This window comes from Glycine max, chromosome 8 (assembly GCF_000004515.6).
Source record: "Glycine max cultivar Williams 82 chromosome 8, Glycine_max_v4.0, whole genome shotgun sequence".
NCBI lineage: Eukaryota > Viridiplantae > Streptophyta > Magnoliopsida > Fabales > Fabaceae > Glycine > Glycine max.
The window spans coordinates 14508287-14533479 of record NC_038244.2 but is presented as its reverse complement, the minus strand read 5'-3'; the positions used below and the strand labels follow the sequence as shown (position 1 = coordinate 14533479).

The following is a 25193-nucleotide window of genomic DNA, read 5'->3' as shown; positions in this document are numbered from 1 at the left end:
AATATAGGGTTGGCCTATCCTTTCTTTTTTCTTTTATTAGTCTTTGTATTGTAGAAATTGTTTCCCTTGCATCTTCCTTAAAATGTAATTTTTCTAAATAATATGGATCATAAAATACAACAGTTTAATATATATATATATATATAATCCATTAAAATAAGAATTGAACAATAATGAAATAAATATTAACATCAAAAATAAAGAAAAGAAAAAATGTATAAGACATTGTGAAATAATTAAAAAATGAGAGATCAACTCATCTTAAAAATTATTGTTCATCCTTATCATTCATTTTCTTAAAATATAATAATTATTAATTAATTAATTTTAACCATTAAATTTTGAAAACTCAATAATTAAAATAAAAATACTCTTTTAAATTACTCTTGTTCTTCTCCATAATTAAAAAGACGAACTATGCAGCATGAATAAAAATAAATAAATCAAATAACACACAAAGGAATAAAAAACACTTCTATAATCTACTCGAATTGCATGATGAATTAAAAAGTACTTATATAATCAACGTTTTTTCCGCCATTTCTTTCTTCCATTGCCATATTGAAAGGCTTAGGCACCAACAAACCTAATTATAGGTGTTCACTTTTCGCACTGCAACACACACCGTTAAGAATCAGGGGAAGGCGGAGAAAGAGGGGTGACAAGGGTAAGGACAAGAATCATTGAATATTTTTTATTATTATTGAGAAATGCTAATAATACAGGCTTCTTTGAACACATAGTTTTTATTATTTAAAATTTATTAAAAATTACAGGTGTGATTCATATGAGAATCATAATTTTTTATGATTTTCAATCAATTTTAACCAAGAATAAATATTATGTTTAAAAGAGTGATATATATATATATATATATATATAAAAGTTCCTTGTTGATTTCACTATATATAGTGCTTGACTACGCATACCATAGGAAAACATGCGGATGCATGCGCATTATTTAATCTGTTAAATTAGCATTGCAACAACACTAAGTTACGAGGCAGATGTTAGAGGCTAACTCGATTAGGAAGAATTATATTCAAGGATTTTTGTTTTTAGTTTTTTTAACTCTAGGTACTAACTTAATTGACATGGCATTACAATTTAGTCTATCAAAATGATAATTTACTAAATAAAAAGGGAGTGATTGTTACACACTCCTATTTCTATTCCCCCCTTTTATTCATCAAATATCTTATTATTAGTTTGTATTTTATTTAATTTGCAGGATGTAAGTAAAATGCAAATTATAAAAATGGAAGACAGTCATTATCCATAAGTAACCAGCATATATGGAGTAATATAAACTATATGCGATTCGGTGACCTTAGTTTTATTACTTCACAAGATACAAGATTGATAATAAAGTCTTTCGAAGATTATATGCTTAGCTTACGAAGTAATGAAATCATAAAATAAATCTACTTGTTTTATTTTTTTTGTCAGACTTTTGCCTAGGAAACATCGAACGTATGACAGCGTGAATAATAATTCAGCTGAACGAATTTTTTAAAGAAACAATTTCAGCTTTATAATTTAAGCTTTTTCTTAAAAGAACTAACCATAACCTTTGAGTTAAGGAGTTCTTACATCATTAGATATTCTAAGATGATGACAAGATGTGCAATAATCAAGCATAATAACATATGAATAAGCAATAATTTTCTCTAACTTTACCCTTTTCATAATTGGAGTTGGAGATTCTGTTACCCAATTTTTAATGACTATTTTTTGGTACAGAATTTTTAATGGCCATTTGAAATCATGAGTGTGCGTGGTTAAATATTTTATTATTTATTCATTCATTCGATATAATTAATTTTTTTTAATATTTATTTTATAATAAAAGCCATACATATTGAAGAAAAATACTAGTATTGAATTGCTTATAATATTTTTTGAACATATTCTGTATTATTGATTAAAAAATATTAAAAATGTTTTTTTATAAGTCAACTCATTTTTTATTTAACGAGTTTCATTCATAGTTTAATAAATTTCAATAAACTTATTACTACGATATTAAAAAATGCATTAAAGAATTTTTTGTTGGTACAAATTAATATTTAATGAGAAATGTCATTTATATAAAAGATTTTAAAAAAACATGTGGTAATTAATAATATAATAAAAAAGACAAAAAAAATACTATTATAGTAGTATAAATTAGTGTTTGAGTTGTTATCTAAATAATATTTGCTGTAGTATCATATTTAATTATATTGGTTCTCGTCCTAAAAAATGTCATATATATATATATATATATATATATATATATATATATATATATATATATATATATATATATATATATATTAGTATCTCCCTCCCTCTAAAGCTACACGCATGACCCAACTCTCTTAAGAGTCAACGTTATTTTCTGTAGCATAATCAGACAGCAAGTAGGCAAGTAGCCCTGTTTCCCTTTCATGTGTGCTGCAATCCCATTATTAATTAAATATTAGCAGCAACGGCTATACACTCCATTCAATTTTTCATGAACTTGGACCCAATATAGGCCCCATTCATACAGCGCCTTTGCGTATTATAAATTCTCTAAATAAAAATTTAATAACAACTTATTTCAAATATTTAATAAGGTAATCAGAGAGTATATGGATTACCTTGTTCACCAGATAAAAATTGTACGTAGTTAACTACACTAACCAAATAAAAATATATAGTATGTAGTTAATTACATTAACCAAATAAAATCCGAATTTGCAATTTATGTAAATTTCCAAGAACTGAAAATATTTCTCTTTTTATCTTAATTATTACTACTTATTACAATCCTCCTTTCTGCTTTCAGACATATATTCACTTATTTACATTTACAAACTGAAGTACTGGTTGTGTGATTGAAATATGTAGTAACATCAATTTTTTTCCCTCGTATCATAAATATTGCTATTTTATTAGCTTCTCTTTAAATTTCTTCTTTTTTTTCCTGTCACCTTACCAAATATTTCGTGTATTTGATAGAGATTTTTAAAAGTTTCATTATTTAGTTATACTTTATTTAAGTTATCTGATTGTTTGTGAGATTAATTTAATTACATCTTTTTGTGTGTAACTAGCTAAAATAATGAACTAGTGTAACACTATCAACTATCACAATAAATATTTTCCACTTACTAACTCATCCTTTACTGGTGTTGTGTGTTTTCCAATTTGTTCGAGGTTATGTTTGAAATATAGCTCTTGGTATTTTAATATGTTTCAACTTTGAATTATGTAATTTGTTTATTCATGATTTATATGTATTCATTATCGTAAAATTTGATGTGATATGTGAGAGGATGGGAAGAATTTAGTTTCGTTTACTCAAGGGGAAAAAATGAATTACAACAGAATCCTGTAAAAAAAAATTACATTGATATATGTTTATTAATGCCTAATTTCTTTTTCCTGTTGAGAATGAGATGTTTATTTTGCATATATAGACGGAAAAATATGCTTAGGATTTAATTTTATTTTTTTTTAATTTGTAAAAATCATGGTGTGATCAATTATATATGTAAGTTGTTGTTCTAAACAAAATTATAAGTGTAATCAAGTCAATGTTTTTTTTTTGAAAGAATGATTTTAAAAAATATTTTAATATGATAAATACAATGAATTATTATAACATGTTCCTGGGCCTTTTAATTGCAAAGTGACATGTGATTGATGTAAGAAGCTTTTGCATCCACTACAAAATCATTAAAAGAATATTGAAAAATGTTAAAAGCAAGTAAGCAAAAAGTAAAATATAATAAGTGATTCATCTATTGAACTGTAAAAATTAATAATATACTTTATTGTGAAAAATTATCAAATAATTTATATACAAATATATGAGAAAAAGGATTATACAATGAAAATATAAAAATTTTATATTATTATTTCATTATAATTCATTATGTATGATAAGATTATTAACTTTTAAGATAAATATTTCAAAATTCTTATCAACACTAATAATATATGACTATTAAACTCTAAATATATAATATAAATATAATTACCTTAATTAATTAACCAGAATTAGGCATAAAATCATTCATTTTATATATTCTTTAACAATCTAAAATGTATGTTATAAAATCTAAAATGTATAAAAATCAAGTTTTCTTTCTAATGAATTGAAATTTATAATAATTTGATTTAATTTCCTGTAGAACTGGTAGGTCTATATATACATCTAGTTAGAATTATTAAGGAAAACCAAGTGATGAAACTCTTCTTAATTTGTTCTTTGGTTCAGTCATTTTCTTGCACGTTGCTTTGTGACTTGTTTCCTGTAGAACCGTAGGTCTACAACATTCAATGAATGATAGAATGGCCAACATGTAACATTCTAGGAGAAAGGAAACGAGCACACTCCCACCCATTGTGTAAACTAATTAATCGATAATCATGGTCAATGGTAATAATTAAGCTTATCTAGGTGTCATTTGTCAGAATAATAAAAAAAAAAAACTTTAGTTCATACGAGAATTCGTTTTGAAGTGTTCTATCATAAATTCATAACCCCTTTTAATTTATGTTGTCATTCAACCTTTTCGCCCTCCCACTCAAACTATATAGAAATTGAAGAACCGTTTGTCTACGAAATCCTAAGTACCAAATTGGTGTGGTTGACTTGCATTAATAAATAAAATTATATTTTGTTTAATTGAAAGTTGAGCCTCACACATTACATCAGATACAGTTGACATTTCCCATAATTTCTCATTTCTGATTCTATAAATATAACATTGGCCTCATCACAAAGACATCAAGTTTCGTGGGGTATCATCAGATCTTGTAACATCATTTGGTTAGTAACTCATATATCATGTCGTCTATTAATCATTATAGTCATATATATAAGAAACTTCACATGACAAAATGTGACCATGCGTGAAGCATTTCAAGCACTTGACTCTCAGAAATAGAATGCTCTACTAACACAATTAGCTACTTTACTTTGCAGGTGATATACTAAATGAGTCAGCATGTTAGTGACGAGGTTGTGGCAAAGGACATGGGGGAAATAAGAAGTGGGCCTTCTTCACGTAGGCATGGAGATACTTTGCCACATATTCACAAGGTGGGAACTCCTCCAAAGCAGACACTTTTCCAAGAGATCAAACATTCTGTGGTAGACACTTTCTTCCCAGACAAACCCTTTGAACAATTTAAGGACCAAACCGGCGGTAGAAAGTTTCTCTTAGGCCTGCAATCTCTCTTCCCCCTTTTTGAATGGGGAAGAGATTACAATCTTAAAAAATTCAGAGGTGATTTCATTTCTGGACTCACCATTGCAAGTCTATGTATCCCTCAGGTAAGTAGTCACTTCTCGATGATATATTATTAGGATATTTATTTATCTGGACTAAATATATTTTTCATAGATCATCTTATATAAATTGTTAGTGGGAGTGATACCGTGATTGATTCTCTTAAGTAAGATTTTGAGTTCGGGTGTCCCTTGGATGAAAAATACATAATTGAAAAAGAAAAATATCACTAAAAATAATCAATTAATTCGTCCATGAAAATTAATTCTCAGCAAAAATGACGAATATTCAGCACCAAATAACTTTGGTTTTACAAAGATACTTCTAAGGGAATAAAGTAAAATGTTTTAGACTTAAGAATTAAACTGAAACTAAAAAGAGAAAAAATAAGATGAGGAATCAAACATGTATTTTTAGCAAAAATATTGAAATGAAAAAAATTTTAGAATATACTCTATAGCACTCTTTTTCGACATTTTCTTATCAATGAAATTCATGTGTACCAGTACCACATTAAATATGTAGATCATATTTCTCATCTGGGGTGTCATTCCAAACTAGTGAGACCTACATGAATTTCAACTAAAAATAATAATAATATGTTAAAAATAGTGTATTAGAAAATGTGCTGATTCTGCAGATTATTTGTTATGTGTTTTTGGAAGATCACCTTCTAACATATGAATGCATGGCAGGACATTGCATACGCAAAGCTTGCAAATTTGGAACCCCAATATGCACTATGTGAGCATCTTAATTTATTTTAAGAAAGCAAAACTTGGATATATTAGTTCTTCAGTTGTGTTTTGACTTGGCTTTCCTTCACTCTGTGCAGACACCAGCTTTGTGTGTCCTCTTGTGTATGCTTTCATGGGAAGCTCAAGAGATATTGCCATCGGGCCCGTAGCTGTGGTGTCCCTCTTGCTTGGGACTATGCTAACCGATGAGATCAGTGACTTCAAAAGTCATGAATACCTGCGTCTTGCATTTACTGCTACCTTCTTCGCAGGAGTCACTCAAATGGCACTTGGTGTTCTCAGGTATAGTATATATACAACTTTTGGCAAACCAAAAGGCTAGTGCAGTGGTTTAAGCCCCAATGTGTTCACATAAGTAAGAACAATTAATTTAGTGAGAGAATCCGTATTTAATTTTTATCATATGTAAAATTTCCATGCGCGAACAACAATCATGCACCATGAGCGGAATTAACCTCTGACCAGAGGGTTGAAGGACACCAGTAACCTCTGACCCAGACCAAAAAAAATAAAAATACACTACTGTTGGCAATGATACTCTTTTCATGCATTATTATTTTAGATTTGCCCAAATTCTTCTTGTGTTACAATCTAAACGTGAACTTTTGCAGGCTTGGTTTCTTGATTGACTTTTTGTCTCATGCTGCCATTGTGGGATTCATGGCTGGAGCTGCGATTACTATTGCACTGCAACAGCTTAAGGGTTTTCTTGGCATAAAAGCGTTCACCAAGAAAACTGATATTGTTTCTGTCCTGCGCTCGGTTTTCAATGAAGCACACCACGGGGTAAGGTTTCATTTTTGTTTAGAAACTCACTTTGAAATGGGGATCATATTCATTTGCTTTAATCTTGGCTTGCAGTGGAATTGGGAAACAATAGTCATTGGAGTAGCATTCTTGGTTTTCCTTCTTATAACCAAGTATATTGTAAGAATGCCAACAACAACTTTCCTTCTTTTCTGCCCCTTTCCTTGGAACTTTCATTATCATAACTTTTTTCTGTTGTAATGGACAGGCTAAAAAGAATAAGAAACTCTTTTGGGTGGCTGCAATTTCTCCTATGATCTCTGTTATAGTGTCTACCTTTTTTGTCTACATTACCAGGGCAGACAAGAAAGGCGTGGCAATTGTAAGTAGCATGAAATTGATTGAAAGTTGAAGCAAAATTAAGCACTGTGAAACTTAAAAAGTATGGTGTTTCAGGTGAGACATGTTAAGAAGGGTGTGAATCCATCATCTGCTAGTGAGATTTTTTTCAGTGGAAAATATCTAGGCCCTGGTATTCGGGTTGGTGTGGTAGCTGGTATGGTAGCACTCACGGTAAGCAAATTTCGCAGATGATTCCTCATTTCTTTTCCTGGATAAAGTGAGCAATTTTAGTTGATATTACATGCACATACATAACAAATCATGGATGTGTTGCAATATCAATTGTTGATTTTCTCATTAGTTATGATCGTAGTTATTTAAATAACCAAACGATGAGTACTCACGTTATCCTTACCCACTTTAGAGGAGCCAAATTCCATTTTCTTTCCTTTTTCTGAGATGACCAAATTCGTTAAACTTTCAGGAAGCTGTAGCAATTGGGAGAACATTTGCTGCCATGAAAGACTATTCACTGGATGGTAACAAAGAAATGATGGCAATGGGAACAATGAACATTATTGGTTCACTAACATCTTGTTATGTGGCTACAGGTACAATTACAAAAGTGGATTCAGCTCTTAACTTATACAAATATCTTTTACCTATTATCATATCACTGTCATATTAATAAGCGTTGTTTTGTTTCTGATCTTTATGTAGGATCTTTTTCTCGCTCAGCAGTGAACTACATGGCTGGTTGTAAAACTGCTGTATCAAACATAGTTATGTCCATTGTTGTGTTATTAACACTGCTACTCATTACTCCACTCTTTAAGTACACTCCAAATGCGGTTCTTGCATCTATTATAATAGCAGCGGTGCTTGGCCTTGTGAACATTGAAGCAGTTATTCTGCTGTGGAAGATTGACAAATTCGATTTTGTTGCTTGCATGGGAGCCTTCTTTGGCGTGATCTTCATAAGTGTTGAGATTGGCCTTCTAATCGCGGTAATGAGAAAACCAATTACAGAAAAGATACATATCTGTCATTTTTTTTTGTTTATTCAATTTGGCCAACCCACAGTATTTAATAGTACTTACTTAACCTTCTTTATGTAGGTGGCTATATCTTTTGCCAAAATCCTCTTACAAGTGACAAGGCCAAGAACTGCAGTACTAGGAAAACTTCCAGGGACTACTGTTTATAGGAACATCCTGCAATACCCCAAAGCAACCCAAATTAATGGCATGCTGATTATAAGGGTTGACTCTGCAATCTACTTCTCAAACTCCAACTATATCAAGGAGAGGTAATTATAACTGTTATTCCTATTTTTTTTTATTGGTATATATTAATTGTCAATTATTAGTTTTTTTTTGTTTGCGGCTTATTCAAGTCAATCATATAACTTAACTATTATTCCTAATAAATGTGCTCTTGCATGGTGAATTAATTGTACACTCCATAATTTAAAATGGTACTACGTACAAGTGGCTAATATGACAATTTAAGAACCTTGTGTTGTCTACTGGAACTAAGTCTTACTGTTAATTAGTAAAAATTGTATCGAAAATTAAACCATGACCGTTGAGGTATAACATTATTTTAAGTTTTGTGGACACTCCCGGTTGAAGGTTAAGAAAGTCTAGATATTTGGTTCTCTTGATTAAATTTAGCTTGATGAATAATTCCATCACAATTTGCAGAATTTTGAGATGGCTGGCCGATGAAGCCGCCCAAAGGACAAATGGATCGTCAAGAATAGAGTATGCCATTGTTGAAATGTCACGTAAGGCTTTCTACGAAATCCTTTTCATTCTGTTTTTCATGATTAATTTTGATGAATAAAGTTATTCACCCAACCATATTCTTGCAGCTGTTACTGATATTGACACTAGTGGCATCCATGCTTTTGAAGAGTTATACAAGACCCTTCAGAAAAGAAAAATACAGGTAATAAATTGATAAACAATCATAAAATTTTTACTTTTTCTAAGTCATTAGTCACTTCTAATTACTGTAAAAATTCTTCTGCAAAAAGTCTCTAGTTACAGATCAAGTTTTGTAAAAAAATTTCCGATAAACATTAATTATTAGTATTGTAAATTTTTGTTAGCAGAAGATTTGAATGTGCAATGTCTTCTTCTTTTCCTTCTCTTTTTACTACCAAATCAAACTTATATCTTCTCAAATTTTGTAATTTGTCCTATGATCTTAAATTTTGCCAAAAATGTTAAGGAATTCCTCAATTCATCTCTTATATTATATTTGCTTGGTAAAGATATATAGTTTAAGTTAATTAATTAATTAATTAAATGACTTGCTTGCGTGCAAACAATATCATCAATAATGATAGTATTATTATTATGCAGTAGAAAACAACATGTACTAAATAATTGTGATGATGTTCATCTCTTTGGTCTTTTGACAGCTTATCTTGGCAAACCCCGGGCCAATTGTAATGGAGAAGCTCCACGCATCAAAGTTAGCAGACTTAATTGGGGAAGATAAAATATTTCTAACAGTGGCTGATGCAGTTTCTACTTTTGGTCCAAAGGGTGAAGCAGTAGTATGAAGAAATTTAATTATTAATTAAATAACTGCTTCAATTTCAACCGTTGAAGTCAAAGATGCAGGAAAGAGTGAGAGGCTGTTCAAGGAGCTCATTAGAAAGCTTATTTGAGCATTGCTTTATGTAACTTTGGCATCAGTAGTTATGTATGTTTGTTGGTTCATTCTCTTCGGTTTATATAGTCCCAGTTGATGTACAAAAACAAAAAGGGAAAGAAAAATGTGTTCTGGTTTGATTATACCTTTTTCTTTATCTGCGAAATAAACAAATAATCACAGATTTTTTTTTACATCATTAGTCATTTCTAATTACTATAGGAATTCTACTGGAAAATCTCTAGTTACAGATCAAACTACTGGAAAATTTGCCACAAATGTTAAGGAATTCCTAAATCCATGACCTGTATTGTAATGGCTGGGCAAATATATAGTTTAATTAAGTCAATTAGTTTATCAAATGACTTGGTAGCAATATCATTAATATTATTATTGGTGGTAGTGGTATTGGTGGTAGTGGTGGTGATTGTGCAAAAGAAGGTGTAATAAATAATTATAATGACATTCAATGGCTGATGCTGTTAAGAATAGTCTCACGTCCGGTAATTTATGAACATAATAAATGCTTATATAGCTGGGTAGACCACTCCCATGAACCGATTTTTAAGGGGATCTTTCAGATGCCTTTGTTACACTACAAAATTTAATATGGTATCATAGCAATATTCTGCTTCTAGATGTTGTTTCAACTTTTGTTCCAAAGTATAAAGGAGTAGTATATTAAGAAAGTAACTGTTTCAATTCAACCGTTAAGACAAAGATGCTGTATAACTGTATAAGGTGGGAAGCTGTTCAAGGAGCTCATTAATTAGAAATTTGAAAGCTGAAGAGCAGAGTCTCATAGATTTGTCATCAGCAGTTCTGTTAGATTCCAGTTTATGAAGATTGAAGAAAAAACCGGTCTTCACAACCATGTTGTTTCCTTCACTTTCTCCTTAACAAATGACCTCATCTAGTGATTTTGTCGCAAATAATTGTTTACGAAAGGTATTTTAATAGTATATTTAAGTTAATCAGGGGACGTATGTATATAATAATGAAAACAATTTTTATTTTAAATATATAAGAAAAATAAATCTTAATTATATAATGAATGATTAAATTTAAAATTTAATTATTGATCATACAATTATTTTAATATATATATTTGTATTTAAGCATGTAATCCTCTAAATAAAATTCAATCGTTAATATTGATTATTTTCATTCTTCATAGTAATTAAGTATTCTTATATAAGTAATTCCTTGTCAAGCCATATCAAATCCGTCACCATTCACATCGTAAGTTTTATAATACGAATGTATTAGCCTAATAAAACAAAAGCTAAGAGTTAGAAATATGGACAGCTTGGTCCGTTTAGGTTTGATGTGTATTGGGCTCGAAAGTTTAACGAGTTGGAATTGTTATTTTAACTTCAAATTTTGTTAAGTTCACCCAAAAATTTCAAAATAAGAAAAAAATTAACAAAAGTACTCTTGACGAAAATACATTTTTATTGTGTATTTCAAAAAAATTATTCAAGATAAAAATGAAAATGTATTCCTATTTCTACTGTGGATCTCAATAAGATTTTGTTGAGACGCACTGAAAGGTGGAGAATGGGTTTAACTAAGAATAGGGGTGGAAGTTGACGAATTTCAAAATCTTACAATTTCTTCTAAAAAGTTGACGAATTTCAAGAATGTAACTTGCAAAAATAATTATTGCATGATCAAGAGATCACCATGAGGAGTTTAGCCATTTGTTTGGGGCCTTATGATTGATGGATTGCAAGCAAAAGGCGACCTTACTAGAATAGGAGTTCAGCTGCGGGATAGTGATTCTTTCTTTGTGCTCTTTTTGTGAAGAGTGATAAGCATCTCATTTGTTCTTTACCTGTCCTTTTGCTATTGATATGTGGAATAGATGTTACAAATGGTTGGGTCTAGAGAGGATTCAGCACATTGATCCAGTTTGATGGTTGGAAAGATGAAAAGAAGTATGAGAGATCAAATATTTTTAATACAACTAACAAATTGTATGACATCACTCGAGTAGAATTATTTGGGCTGGACGCAGGCAAGGTATGGGAATTAATTGTCTCAAAGTCTCCTGTTTTTTGTTGCTGAGTTTATGGCGTTATAACCGTCACTCTCTGCCTCTCTATATCAGTTGGTTTTGGAAGGTTACAATAACGTGGGCAGTGGGCACTTGTATATTTTTGGCACATTGATACTATCACGTGAGCACTTGTCGAGCATACTAAACCGATAAACACTAGAAATATTTATTAATATATCATAAACAATCACATAATTAAATATATATCATATTTTTAATCCAAAATTTTAAAATTTAAATTTATAAATTTTTTTCATTTATATGATACTTAATTGTTGACAAAAAAATAAAATATGAGATTTAACTTTCTAACTTTTATTCATTGGGAAACTTTACCTTACGTTTACATTTACACTTGTATCCCAGTAAAACTTTTACATGTTGTTGGCTCATGGGTTCTGTGTCTTAATAGAAAGAAAGGGAAATGTGGTGTGGTGTGTGGGATCAAAGGGCTATGTAAACTGATACTACTTAGCAGTACGCCAGTACCAGTATCGAGTTATCTTCAGAAAGGATTGTGCTTAGGGTCCTTCCTTTATCTGTAACTTGATTTCTTTTTACTGATTTGGTACCACTGGTACCCTTCATTTCATTGGCTGACCCCAAAAAATAAAATATCACCAGCATCTCATATCATTTTTTTTTGTAAATTAAAAAACTCAACAACATATATATTACATAACATATTAACAGGTAATGATCCGATACGGAAAGAAAAGTAATTGGGATAAATATCTAATTTCAATTGATGTTTTGCGGTCTGATTCTACTGCCCCATGATCCTTGGTTTTGTGCCATACGTATGTGAGACCTTCTCTTCAACTCAGCAAGTTGATTCTGCCATATATATCTCCAAGTCTCATCACCAACACCGATCTTTTCACTTCTCAAACCCAATTCACAGTCATACTCTGCTCGAAGCCTAGGATTCGATAAGGTCTGGTAAGCTGCGTTGAGTTGCACAAACATCCTCGTTGATTCCTCCTTCTTGGAACAATCCTGGCACACATCAGGGTGGTACCGAAGCGCCATTGATCTGTATGCTTTCTTTATGTCATCCGTGGTTGCACTTTTGGGACTCAAACTTAGTACCTTGTACAAGTTGTCCTCCACACCTCCTCCAAGCTCTTTTCTGCCTCTGCATGAAACACCAAACTGCGTACGAGGATGTCTTTCTCTTTGCTGTTTCTTTGAGAGTGTAAGGAAATGAAATGGTTTGGAAATGTTCACACTTGAGCTTAAGGTTAATGCATCCATTGCTCCAAATCATTGTGTCTCTACTTTTTAGCAAGTGGGGTATATATATGCGAAGAAAGAGCATAGACATTTCTAGAACTTCCATTGAAATCTTACACTTAATAATCTTAATTAAGGAAAAGAAAATGATTTCTTATTAAATTTTTCAAAGCCTTCTCCGCGTTTTCGTTGTGTTTAGCCAGGAACAATTTTTTTTTTAAAAAAAAAAACTAAAGCAATCTAGTAATATAGTAAGGAGATATTTAACCTTCGACTAACTCAATTTGGTAGATTTCGATTTTAAATAAGTTTTTTTTTATAATTAAAACATACTCTGATATGAAATCACAAGTATATTCTCTATGAAATACAATCTTACTCAAGTTAGATAAATTTATAACAAATCGACAAAAAATTTGTTATGAATATTTAATGCAACAAATCTTGAACTATATACTACTAATTAAATTGTAACAATAGTATTTTACATGTTCTTTTCCTTATCTTTGTACCAACAATTTTTAACAAGTTTTAGGCCACAATAGTATTGATGATATTGACTATTCAAAACTACAAAATACTGATACTTTAATTTGTTTCACATATTCATATTTATTACTGATATTCTCATACAATTCACCGATACATATATAAGCTTTTGAAAAAACAAATTATGAATGTCCAATACAATTACAATAGAAACATATAATCATGTATGATATAGAAACAAAAAAAAGCATTATATGTTGATGAACAAAAAATAGAAAATTTCCTCTATAGATATGATTTCAAGAAAGGAAAAAGATTAACATCATTCCTATTTTGTGGACAATAGAAAATGATTTATAATTTTTTTGTTTTTAGTAATATCCAAGAAGTATATTCTTAATTTAAGATTTCAAAATTGTAATTCTATATTTATTATGTTTTAGGAATATTTATGCATAATTATATAAATATATTACACGTATTGTCCTATATATTTCCAGAATAATGATGTCAACGTATTAGATGAGTATCACATCGAATACGTGTATTGTGTCATTGCTTCAAAGTTGAAAATTCTTGGGCAAAATTATCGAGAACTTCAAATAGACATGGTCTTCAATCTAAGTCGAATCTTCTATTTTGGTTACATAAGTATGAAGAAAAAAACCGATTTTCCTCTCTTAAAGCAAGAAAATAAACGCAAAATCAAGACAGTAATTAATCATGTAATTATTTCAAAATATGAGAAGATGTTTTGGGACAACCATATGTTTAGTAGTGCATAAACCAAACAAGCGTCATAAAATTAATCTAGAGGGAATGGGCAGCCTTTTTTGACTGATACAACACCGAATCAATCTAGAACTGAACTAAACTACGCAGTGCGTACAAAATAAAAGCAAACCCAAAAAAAAGAAAAACTACACAACAGAAACAATGATAGATATTAAATTAAGTGAAAAAAATACATTAATAAAAATTAAAATCATGATTCTTTATTAATAAATAAAATAATAAATTACTATAATACTTATTTATTTAATTAATAATATTAATATTATTTTTTTAGTATCATTAGTCAAGAATTATTTTTTTCTTCAAATTATTCAAATTTATAAATTAAAAATTTATATGTTTTTATCTTGAATAATTTACATATTTTTATTTTTATCATATCAATTTATAATTAAATTTCATAAATTAACATATAAATAATTTACATAATTTTTTATAAATAATTTTAATATATAGATTATTTTTAATCTAATTATTTAAGTAAAATTAAAAAAAAATATTTTTAATTTATAAATTTTGATAATTTGAAAAAAAAAATAATAATATTTGACTAATGAAACATAAAAAATAATACTAATATAATCAAATAAATAAAAACAAGTATCTTAATTAATAATTTATTGTTTTCTCTATAAATAAAAAATTATTAGTTTAATTCCTATTTAAATATCTTTAAATTAAAATTATGTATTATGAAAAATAAGAAAATGATTTAGAAATAAAAAATTAAAATACTAGTGTGACATTAATTATTTTGTAAAGCAGTTGGTGCACGTCTTCGACTTGTGTGGATTGTTAACATGAACAAGTCATTCAGGTACATATTTTTTACTTCATTTTTTCTTCCCCGCGTGCAGGTGCAGTTGTCATTAGTCAAGCAGTCGTCAGTAGAGTCAAATACTGCTTCTTACACGTCAGAATTCTGTCTACGAGAAAGAGAAAGGTTCTAGTAGGCACGCGTCAATGTTTGCAAAAAAGTTCTCACTCTTCTCTTAGTTTTTTCTTCTTCTTTGTCCTACTTTCTCTTTTTAAAGTACTTGTCAGATAATCACTACAAATCGATAAATTAATTAATTTTATTAAAAAATATTGTTAATATATCAACTATATTCTTGTTAATAATTATTAACTTGTTATACGTGATATAAAAATATCAAATTTTAAGAATATTATGTACCACTATTAATATTAATAAAAAGTATAAATATTTAGAATATTTAGTAAAGAGAAATAATGAAAAAAATCTTCGTAAAAATGATAAAAAAATATCTTATAAAAAGGATTATTAATTTTTTAGACGATATCTTATATTAAAAATCAAAGAGATATAAGAAAAGCAGGCGATTCATCCATGTTAATGTTTGCAATAAAAGTTCTCACTCTTTTTTTTTTTTTCATTTAGTTGTTCTTAAATTTGTATAAACAACGTACATTTTATAAAGTAAAGCAAAGTGATTTGAGACTAAAAACAGTGTAATTTTTTCATTAGGGATGAAGAGTTAAGAAAAAATCATTAGGATCTAGAATAAAATTAAAAAAATTTATTAAGGAATAAAAATATATTTAAATCTTTAATATACTAACCTGTATGTACAAAACTTTATCATTACAAGTTACTAATTTTACTTTAATAATTCATTTTTTATGTTGAAATATAAAAAGAAAAATGAAATGAGTCATTGTTTCTGTGAATGACAATGATTAGGGTTGGGTATCTACAGAGACTAATTATTATTTACAGATTTTCTAATATCCGTGGTATCCATGGATACTTCAAACTATAAAAAATAAATATTAAAAATAGGTAATTTTTAACATCAAGTAAAACCAATTAATTAAAAATTAAGAATAAAAAATATTAATATAATAAAATTAAACATGAAATAAATATCTCATAAATATAAATAAACATAAATCTAAATTACAAATAAAGTTATAATATCTGAAAGCCTAAGTTTAAAGAAAAACATAAAATCCCAATAAATTAAAAATACGTAATATATATATATATATATATATATATATATATATATATATATATATGGATTTTTTTTTTTATAATTTTATAGATAGTGGGTATTCCCAGGTACGTATACATGCACTATAATATCTATACTTTATCCATTAAAGAATTAGTAAAAAGTTATTCATATCCATAAGTAACAAATACCCATTTAAAATATTCATCATTTACCCATAGAAAATTTTATCCGTAGATATCGGATTTTTTTGCCATACCTAATTGTTTCTAGTTCATTTGACCATTCGTTTGCGTAATGCATGATGGTAAAGAGAATAGGGATTGTCTTTGTCCGTAGCATTTTTCTCAATTCTCGTGTAAGTTTTTGTCGACGACTATTTTTGAAACTTTTATTTAATATAAACTATATAAGGTTTCTAGAGGGCAGAGGCTTTTGAAATAATTAGAAGAAAACAAAAAGATTAGATTTTTCACATTCTGTTCATAAGATTTTTTGCAACTGTTTCAAACAAACTCTTATTTATCAAAATTCATCTGTATGTCCCAAACATGAGTGGGCCTAATTTTATTCAAACCAACATAATATTAGTAATCATATTTCTACTTTTAGCTAAATTCATTTAAATATATAATAAGGATTGGAATTGTTATTGTAACTAAATTACTTATATTATTGTTTATAGAAGGGGCGATCTTTTAAATTTAATTTGGAGGATCATCAAAATCACACATCCTAAATTTTAGAAATTAAACATATACTTAAGTATATTAAAAATTAACATGTAATCCGAGCATTATATTTATATTTTTAATTTTAGATAAAATTATAATTTATAAGAAAATATATCTATATAAAAGAAATACGTATTTCATATAGAGTGCCTTTAGAATTCACCAAAAAAAATATAGAGTGCCTTTTAAATACAGTAAAATATAAAGATACCTATTAAAAAACACTTAAGTGAAGATTGATCTAATAGCCTATACTTAAAAGGTACAAGGAAGGGAAGGGTAATTTTCCTTGGAGGTTAGAGTTTATTTATGAGCAAACTGTTGTTGATATAAATAAATTTTAATCTGTGTTTCTTTTCTCCTATTATGCTACACTATGTGCGTTTTACCTTTAGGTACACGTAATTTTTTATTCTATTTTAAAAAAAAATGAACTATTATTAAAAATAATTTTAGTGCATTTTATTTTTTAAAAAATTTAACAGTTAATTGTTAACTTAATACTCTAACTCAAGCATTTACATGACTACACGAGACAGGAAGGCACGACGCAATGACACACTCTCACTCAACGACACAATGACGTACTCTCACTCAACTCAACGATGCAGTAAGGCATGCTAGTCATTCACTCCGACTCAACCTTTGCAGCTCAAGGTTTACACTTACCCGCGTCTCGCACTTTGGCTCAAGTTTTAGTTCTCACTCTCATGGAGGTAAGACCCTAAATCCCAAATTCATTTATGGGTTATTTGATTTTGATTGAACCATTGCGCTTATACAAACATCCACTTAGTTTATGGGTTAATAATTTGATTCATTTTTACGGGTGTTGTAAGAAGTTATGGATGCGAGGAAGGTGTTCCATGAAATGCTTGAGAGAATTGTTGTTTCTTGGAATTCGATTATGACTGCTTGTGTTGAGAGTCTTTCGATGAGTGATGGGATTGGATATTTTTTTAGGATGTGGGGTTGTGGGTTGACCTGATGAGACTTCCATGGTTGTGTTGTTGCTTTGTGCTTATGTTCTTCAAGCTCCATCCATTTATATTTCTTTTTTATTATTTACTAATACTATATATGTTATTGCTATTATATTTAAAAGTGAGTAGTTACTAATACTATCTATGTTATTGCTATTATATTGTTATTACTTGTAGTCGGATTCAATATCTTACTTCTAATCTCTGATGTTTATCATAATGGTAGAGATACAATGTATTTGTCCTAGAAACTTTGGTTATATTACTCTTTGGATTTTAATTGTTTCTTTTTTAGATTGGATGTTTACTTGGCTAGTCATTGGTTGCTTAGATATAATTTTGTTATTTACGTACCTTAGTCATTGGAACAATTACTACTGACACTTTTGGACAAGCATGGAAAACCAGAAACTTATTACTTTGGAGAGTTATCATATATCGGTTTGTGATTTATACCAATATATTGCTAATTAGATTGCATATTATATATTTTTCTATATTATATATATGATTTAAGAGTTGTGGCTAAAACATGATTTTTCCTAATGTTTTAGATATTGTTGTGTGTGATGTGTGAATTTTTTTATACCCATCCCTATACCATTTGTCTAATTATTTCTTTTAACTTGTTCTTCCTTCTTTTTCCCAGTGTAGTGATTTTTCCTTGACCCTTTTTGGTCTCTGTGTAGAAGACTCTTTTGTTGTTCAATACTACTAGGATTAGTCTTTGAGTTTGATTTAAATGATGACATGCAAGCTTACTATGTAGTCAAGTATAAACTTCACTTTTTATTGAGTGATAGATGTTGTGGAATTTAGAAAAGCATAGTTTGCTATTGTTGGTTTCTCTTTGTCCTTATTCTTGCTTTTCTTATAGCTAAAATCAAATGAATTCTTCATTATCAGAGACAGCAGGACATTCAATTGTTAATACCTCAGATGCCTATACCACTAAAGTTCCATTACCACATCATTCAAAAACATCATCACAACATAAAACTCAATCATTAGCGTGGGACCATTTAAAGAAGATTCAATGAAGACTATAAGGCAGCATGCAATCATTATGGTACCTTAATTAAGTTTAAGGGTGGACCAACTACTATGAAGAATCATTTATTGAGATGCCCTGATAATCCAGATAAAGGACAAAAAGTGCAAAGATCAAATGCTTTCTCTTCACAAATTGTATAGGGACAAGTGGGTGCTGGTGTTCGCTTTTCACCAAGTTGTTTTAAATTTGACTAAGAGTTGTGTCGAAAGGAACTTGTGAAGATGTTTGTGATTGTCGAGCTGCCATTTTTGGTTTATGAAGAATAAAGCATTCATCAAGTTTCTATTTGTCTTGCAACCACGATTTAGTGCCCCATCATGTGCTACATTAACACATGACATTTTTATACTCTTTGATGAGGAGAAATAAAAGTTGAAGAAATTTATTTCCAAGCATTGTGGGAGAGAGGGTTTGTCTTACCACAAATACATGGAAATCAATCCAGAATTTCACTTACATGAGTTTGACTCCTCACTTCATTGATAATAATTGGAAGTTACAAAAGAAAATTTTGAACTTTCGTCAAATCACATGACATTTTGGAGAGAATATGGCAAAAAATGTTGAAATATGCTTGAATGAATGGGAGTTGAATTAGATCTTTAGTGTAACTATGGACAATGTTTCATCTAATGACATCAGGATTCAACACTTAAAAAAGAGGTTCCTGTTTCAGTACAATGTACTTTTGAAGGGGGATTATATCCATATGCGGTTTTGTGCACATATTTTTATGCTTGATTGTGAAGCATGGCCTGAAACAAGTAAAAGAGTTTGTTTTAAGAATTTGTCTTGCAGTCAAGTATATCAAATTCTCACCATCTAGATTGGCTCAATTCAAGGGTTATGCTGAACAGGAGCAAATTCTCTACAAGGGTCTCATTTGCTTAGATGTGAAAACTAGGTGAAATTCAACTTACTTAATGTTGAAGGCAGCTATCAAGTATCAAAAAGCATTTGACAGGCTTGAAATGAAAGATAGAAAGTATGTTGATGATCTATAAAGGAGGCATGGTGTACCTTCAGAATTTGATTAGAATGAAGCTCGTTCACTCTCTCATTTTTTGAAGATTTTTTTATAATGCAACACTATGACTTTCTGGTTCTTACTATGTCACTATATATATATATATATATATATATATATATATATATATATATATATATATATATATATATATATATATATATATATATATATATATATAGGAAGTATTTGTAATTGGTAAAAAGATCTGCAAGTGTGAAAATCATAATGGTGTTTGCATAAGTTCAATGGTTACTCAAATGAGAATTAAATATGACAAAAATTGGGGAACGCCTAACATAATCAACATTTTGCCATTGATTGTCGTTGTCCCTGATCCTAAGTGTAAGGTGAAATATGTTAACCACTTTGTTAAGTACTTATTTAATGAAGACTAGGCAGATGAATTGAAGTTGAAGTTGTATTCTAATTTAAAACCCCTTTGTCAGCAGTACTAAGGTGTTAAGGAGGGCTCTCAAATTAATCAAGAAGTAGTATAGTTGGATGAAGAAGATGATAATGATATTCATGCTATGAGTGTCTATCTACAAACAAGCGGCATAAAATTGATACAAAAATTGAGTTGGATAAATATCTGAATGAAGATTGTGAGCCTTCCTTAAGTTAGTTAATTTTGATATTTTAAATTGGTGGAATGTAAACTCAACCAGATTTCCTATCCTGGGAAGTATGGCTCAAGAGGTGTTAGCGATTCCCATTTCTAATGTAGTATCAGAATCTTCATTCGGTGTTGGAGGAAGAATTTTTTATCCTTATCGAAGTTCCCTTACTCCTAGAATGGTGGAAGTATTGATTTGCATGCAAGATTGGTTGAAAGGAACATCTTTTTCAATGTTTGCTGATGAGAACTTTAAAGAGCTCGAGAAATTTGAGCAAGGTAAGTTAATATCAATGTTCTACATATTTTTTGTTATGCTTTTATAATAAATTTTAGAAATTAATGAAGTATTTTTCTATTTGAAGATATGTTGTCTCCACATGAAGGAACTTCATTGACCACCACTATTAATCTTGATGATTGAATGAACATTAGGTGAAGGAACATTAATTGAGTGTAATTACCATTTTGTATGTACCTTGTTTATCAGATTGGTAATGTTGTTGTCTTGTATTGTGAAGTTGATTGCAACCCATGTATATTTCACGATAATAAGATTTTGAAGCAGAAAAAGTTTAAGGAAGTTAAAGACTGTAATTCCAGAAGCATTGCCTTATCACCAACAATTTTAGGACCTAATTTGCTAATCGATAAGATCAAATTTGTTTCAAACTTTTTGTGTCTTGTTAGTTTTTTTAGTTCAGCTTCTGTCCAAGTAAGATTATGGAATTTTACTTGCATTTCTACTAAACCTATGGAATTTTATAACTTGCATTTTTGGTGTTTACATGAAACTGTTTACAATTCAGTTCAAACTTTTTTAAAAAAAAATTAAAAGTTGTAACTAAACTGTTTTTAAAAACTGAATTAAACTATTTTCCTACGATGAATAGTTCAGTTTAGTTATTTAGAACTGTTTATAGAGTTCAATTTAATTTGAAACAAAAACTAAACTAAACTGAACTTTGGCCATCCTTTCACAAAACCATACACTATAGATTGTGACACTCTTCTCCATCATCTACCACAGAAACAACTCACCAAGCTCATCGCTCCAAAGTCCAAATTGTTATCAACTACACCTAAGTGTTGACCAATCATCCTTATTTCTCATCTGAATCGAAATATAATAAAAGAAAGTGTAAGGAAAATTGGTGGGAAAAAAGGAAGAAAATAACCTACAGAGATGTAAAATTATAAAAGAAAAAAATATGATTTATCCTTAATTTTATAAGGCATTAAAGGCAAAGAGAAAGGGAGACATTTTAAATCTTTTATGAACATTGTCACTTTTTATTTAACTATTTTTTTTATTTTGAACTGAAATCCATCAAAATTAATGATTTACAATAAATTTTAATAAATAGTAGAAAAATTAGGAAGTTAGGTAGAAAGTCTTATTATGACCACGTGGTAAATGCTATGGTAAAAATAAGTAGGGTTGTAAACGGTTTGGGTTGGATTGAGTTAATAAGTCAAAATATTTAATTTTGTCTATTCTTTTTTAAAATGTGATATTTTTTATAAGTTAAAAATTTTATTAAATAAATTAGACATAACTGTTTCTTGTTAGATTTTTTTTTATTAAAAATAAAATTTTGGGATGTCACCACACCCCACTCCATTTCCTTGACTTCTATCTATCTATCCATGATGGATGAAAAATTAAACATATCATATTCGAGATAAGGAGTTTCAATAAGTATAGTGATGATGAGTTTCAAACACTTCTTTTCTACCAAAACCAATGGGACATTACAAGGTCTATTATTTGTAAATAAATTTGAAATATTTTTAGAAGTCCATCTGAAGTGACTTCAATTAATAAAATCCATGTTACTTTGATTCTGAAGGTTAAAGATGTGTTGATGCTTACAACTTACTCAATTTAGGTCAATAAATTTATATAGTCAATAGTTAATAGTATTTGATTTTTTAAAAGTTTAAAAATATATTATATATGACATATAATAATAATGATTCAATACAAATTAACGGGTAAACGAGTTTAGATATTAAAACTCGTGATCTAACCTAAAACTCAACGAGTTTGATTAATTTGATTCGACTTCGACTCAAATACAAAAATTATCCAACCAAAATTGTTTTAGATGATTTGGATTATGCCAGGTTCAGGAGAGACTCACGCCCACTTACGCCCTTAAAAAAAAGTCTTATAATTTTATCTCTTTGATTTTGATTTTTTTGTTCACTTAATAGGACTTGGCTTTATGTTAGTGTTTTTGGGCTACAATCATAAGTCGAGGGGAGTTGTTATTCCCACTACCAACTTTGCTATCGACACTAGATTATGTGACTTGATTGTTCTCACTCCCTCTCCTTCCCCACATCGAAAATGCACCAACCCCTCTCCTTCAACCATCAGCCCTCATCGCCAAATTGTGAAGATGGGGTGGTGTCGGCGTCGCGCGCGTGCCATGGTGACGTGGTTGGGGTCGTGCATATCTGACCTGGTTGTTGTGGTTGAAGACGGGATATGGGGGCGAATCTGGGTGTGGTCTCAGTGGGATGGCTTGCGCACAGTGGGGCGGTGGTGCTAGTGGAGGCGTGCCGGTGATGGGGTGATGCTGCAGAGCTTTCGCGCAAATCTGTTGGAGTGGGGTGTTGTTTGGGTCGAATATCTGTTGGTGTGGTGGTGGCGGCGCAAAGCGCAAATCTGTCAGTGTTGTTTGGGTCGCGGAGGCAGTTCGCGTAGGTGTGGTGATGCCACTGGGGATCGGTTCTTCATGGTTGTGAAGGAGAGGGAGTTTGTTGAAGGGAGGGTAAGCGGAAATGTGATTTGATTGTGTTTCTGCCAAAAGCGCAATTTCAGAACACTACTAAAAGGAACTCACCTTGGTAGTGCCAATAGAAATTATGCTACTGCCAATAGCAACTACCTGCGTCCAGCCCATATAGTTGTGTTCTCCAAAACAAATCTTTAAACTTTATTAACTCATTTTTATTTATTTGTTATTTTATTGAAATAATATATGGATTATTTAATTTATTATAAAATTATTAAATAAATAAATTTTATTATTACTTATCTTAAATTATTATTTAGATAATTTTTCTAGAATTTGGGTTGGTCATTTAGTAACTGTAAGTATTTACAGTCTTTTAGGACTATTTTCGTCTTTCAATACTAAAATTTTGAAAAAATCTATAAAAGTTCCTGATATTAGTTTTATCATTCTAAAGATATTTTAAGCTTAAAATTATTATTTTTAATTTATTATAGTTTTACTTATTTCAGTTAAGGATAAAGTTGTCATTTTTATAATTATTTTTCCTAGTTCCCTAAAATTATTTTTTCTAGGTTTTTTAACGTTCCAGACACAACTATGCCGTCAGAATTTTAAAATTCTAACTCAATTTAATAAAAAAAAATTATATTTTAATTAAATAATTATTTTTTGAAAAAAGGCGGTGCTACAATACAAGTTCGGTTTATTCTGATTCTTCACCCATCATTCAATCAAGAATGTTGCATGAAAATGAAAAATGCTAGATGAATATCTATTGTGTTATTTAACACTTAGACGAAAGAATAAAAATGAGAAAAAAAATATAAATATAATAAAGTTATGATAAAAGAAAGATAAAAAAATGAAAAATATTGAAATGATGTTTAAAATGATGAGGTGTTTGCATCATTAGTGATAAAAAATAAAACAATTAATATTCCATAGAATCATTAGGAGAGAAATAAAAGTTGTGATATTTATTTCGGTCACTCCACAATTTTCCAGCAGTGTTTGATTTCAATTGATGTTTTGCGGTCTGATTCTACTGCCCCATGATCCTTGGTTTTGTGCCATACGTATGTGAGACCTTCTCTTCAACTCAGCAAGTTGATTCTGCCATATATATCTCCAAGTCTCATCACCAACACTGATCTTTTCACTTCTCAAACCCAATTCACAGTCATACTCTGCTCGAAGCCTAGGATTCGATAAGGTCTGGTAAGCTGCGTTGAGTTGCACAAACATCCTCGTTGATTCCTCCTTCTTGGAACAATCCTGGCACACATCAGGGTGGTACCGAAGCGCCATTGATCTGTATGCTTTCTTTATGTCATCCGTGGTTGCACTTTTGGGACTCAAGCTTAGTACCTTGTACAAGTTGTCCTCCACACCACCTCCAAGCTCTTTTCTGCCTCTGCATGAAACACCAAACTGCGTACGAGGATGTCTTTCTCTTTGCTGCTTCTTTGAGAGTGCAAGGATATGAAATGGTTTGGAAATGTTCACACTTGAGCTTAAGGTTAAAGCATCCATTATTGCTCCAAATCTAATTGTTTGTTTTTTGTCTATCTACATTTTAGAATGCATGTGGGATCTATATATATATATATATATAACAAGGTGCTCGGACATTTCTAGGAATCTATTACTGAAATGTTATTCTAATAATTTTAATAATGAA

The 25193-nt window shown here is 29.8% G+C and overlaps 2 protein-coding genes across 2 annotated transcripts; one reads left to right on the top strand and one right to left on the bottom strand.

The window, feature by feature from the left end:
- The first annotated feature begins 4760 nt into the window (after window positions 1-4760).
- Window positions 4761-10133, top strand: LOC100784124 (high affinity sulfate transporter 2). Its single transcript, XM_003532918.4, has 14 exons — window positions 4761-4807; window positions 4964-5314; window positions 5966-6014; window positions 6106-6310; window positions 6640-6814; window positions 6890-6955; window positions 7044-7157; window positions 7232-7348; window positions 7602-7728; window positions 7838-8124; window positions 8236-8426; window positions 8824-8906; window positions 8994-9070; window positions 9549-10133. The coding sequence occupies exons 2-14, from the start codon at window positions 4976-4978 to the stop codon at window positions 9690-9692; spliced, it is 1974 nt and encodes a 657-aa protein (XP_003532966.1). The 5' UTR covers window positions 4761-4807; window positions 4964-4975; the 3' UTR covers window positions 9693-10133.
- A 2007-nt stretch (window positions 10134-12140) lies between these two features.
- LOC100783590 (chaperone protein dnaJ 20, chloroplastic) lies at window positions 12141-25098 on the bottom strand. Its single transcript, XM_003532917.5, has 2 exons — window positions 24539-25098; window positions 12141-12596 (listed from the first exon to the last, which is right to left on the bottom strand). The coding sequence occupies exons 1-2, from the start codon at window positions 25043-25045 to the stop codon at window positions 12588-12590; spliced, it is 516 nt and encodes a 171-aa protein (XP_003532965.1). The 5' UTR covers window positions 25046-25098; the 3' UTR covers window positions 12141-12587.
- Window positions 25099-25193: the final 95 nt, after the last annotated feature.

What these genes read in the sequence shown, in the direction of transcription:
- LOC100784124 (XM_003532918.4), top strand. Translation starts at nt 4,976, where the DNA reads ATGAGTCAGCATGTTAGTGACGAGGTTGTGGCAAAGGACATGGGGGAA. An exon ending in AGATTGGCCTTCTAATCGCG is followed by an intron (nt 8,125 to 8,235) that starts GTAATGAGAAAA and finishes TTCTTTATGTAG; the next exon opens with GTGGCTATATCTTTTGCCAA. An exon ending in TCCAACTATATCAAGGAGAG is followed by an intron (nt 8,427 to 8,823) that starts GTAATTATAACT and finishes CACAATTTGCAG; the next exon opens with AATTTTGAGATGGCTGGCCG.
- LOC100783590 (XM_003532917.5), bottom strand. Translation starts at nt 25,045, where the DNA reads ATGGATGCTTTAACCTTAAGCTCAAGTGTGAACATTTCCAAACCATTT.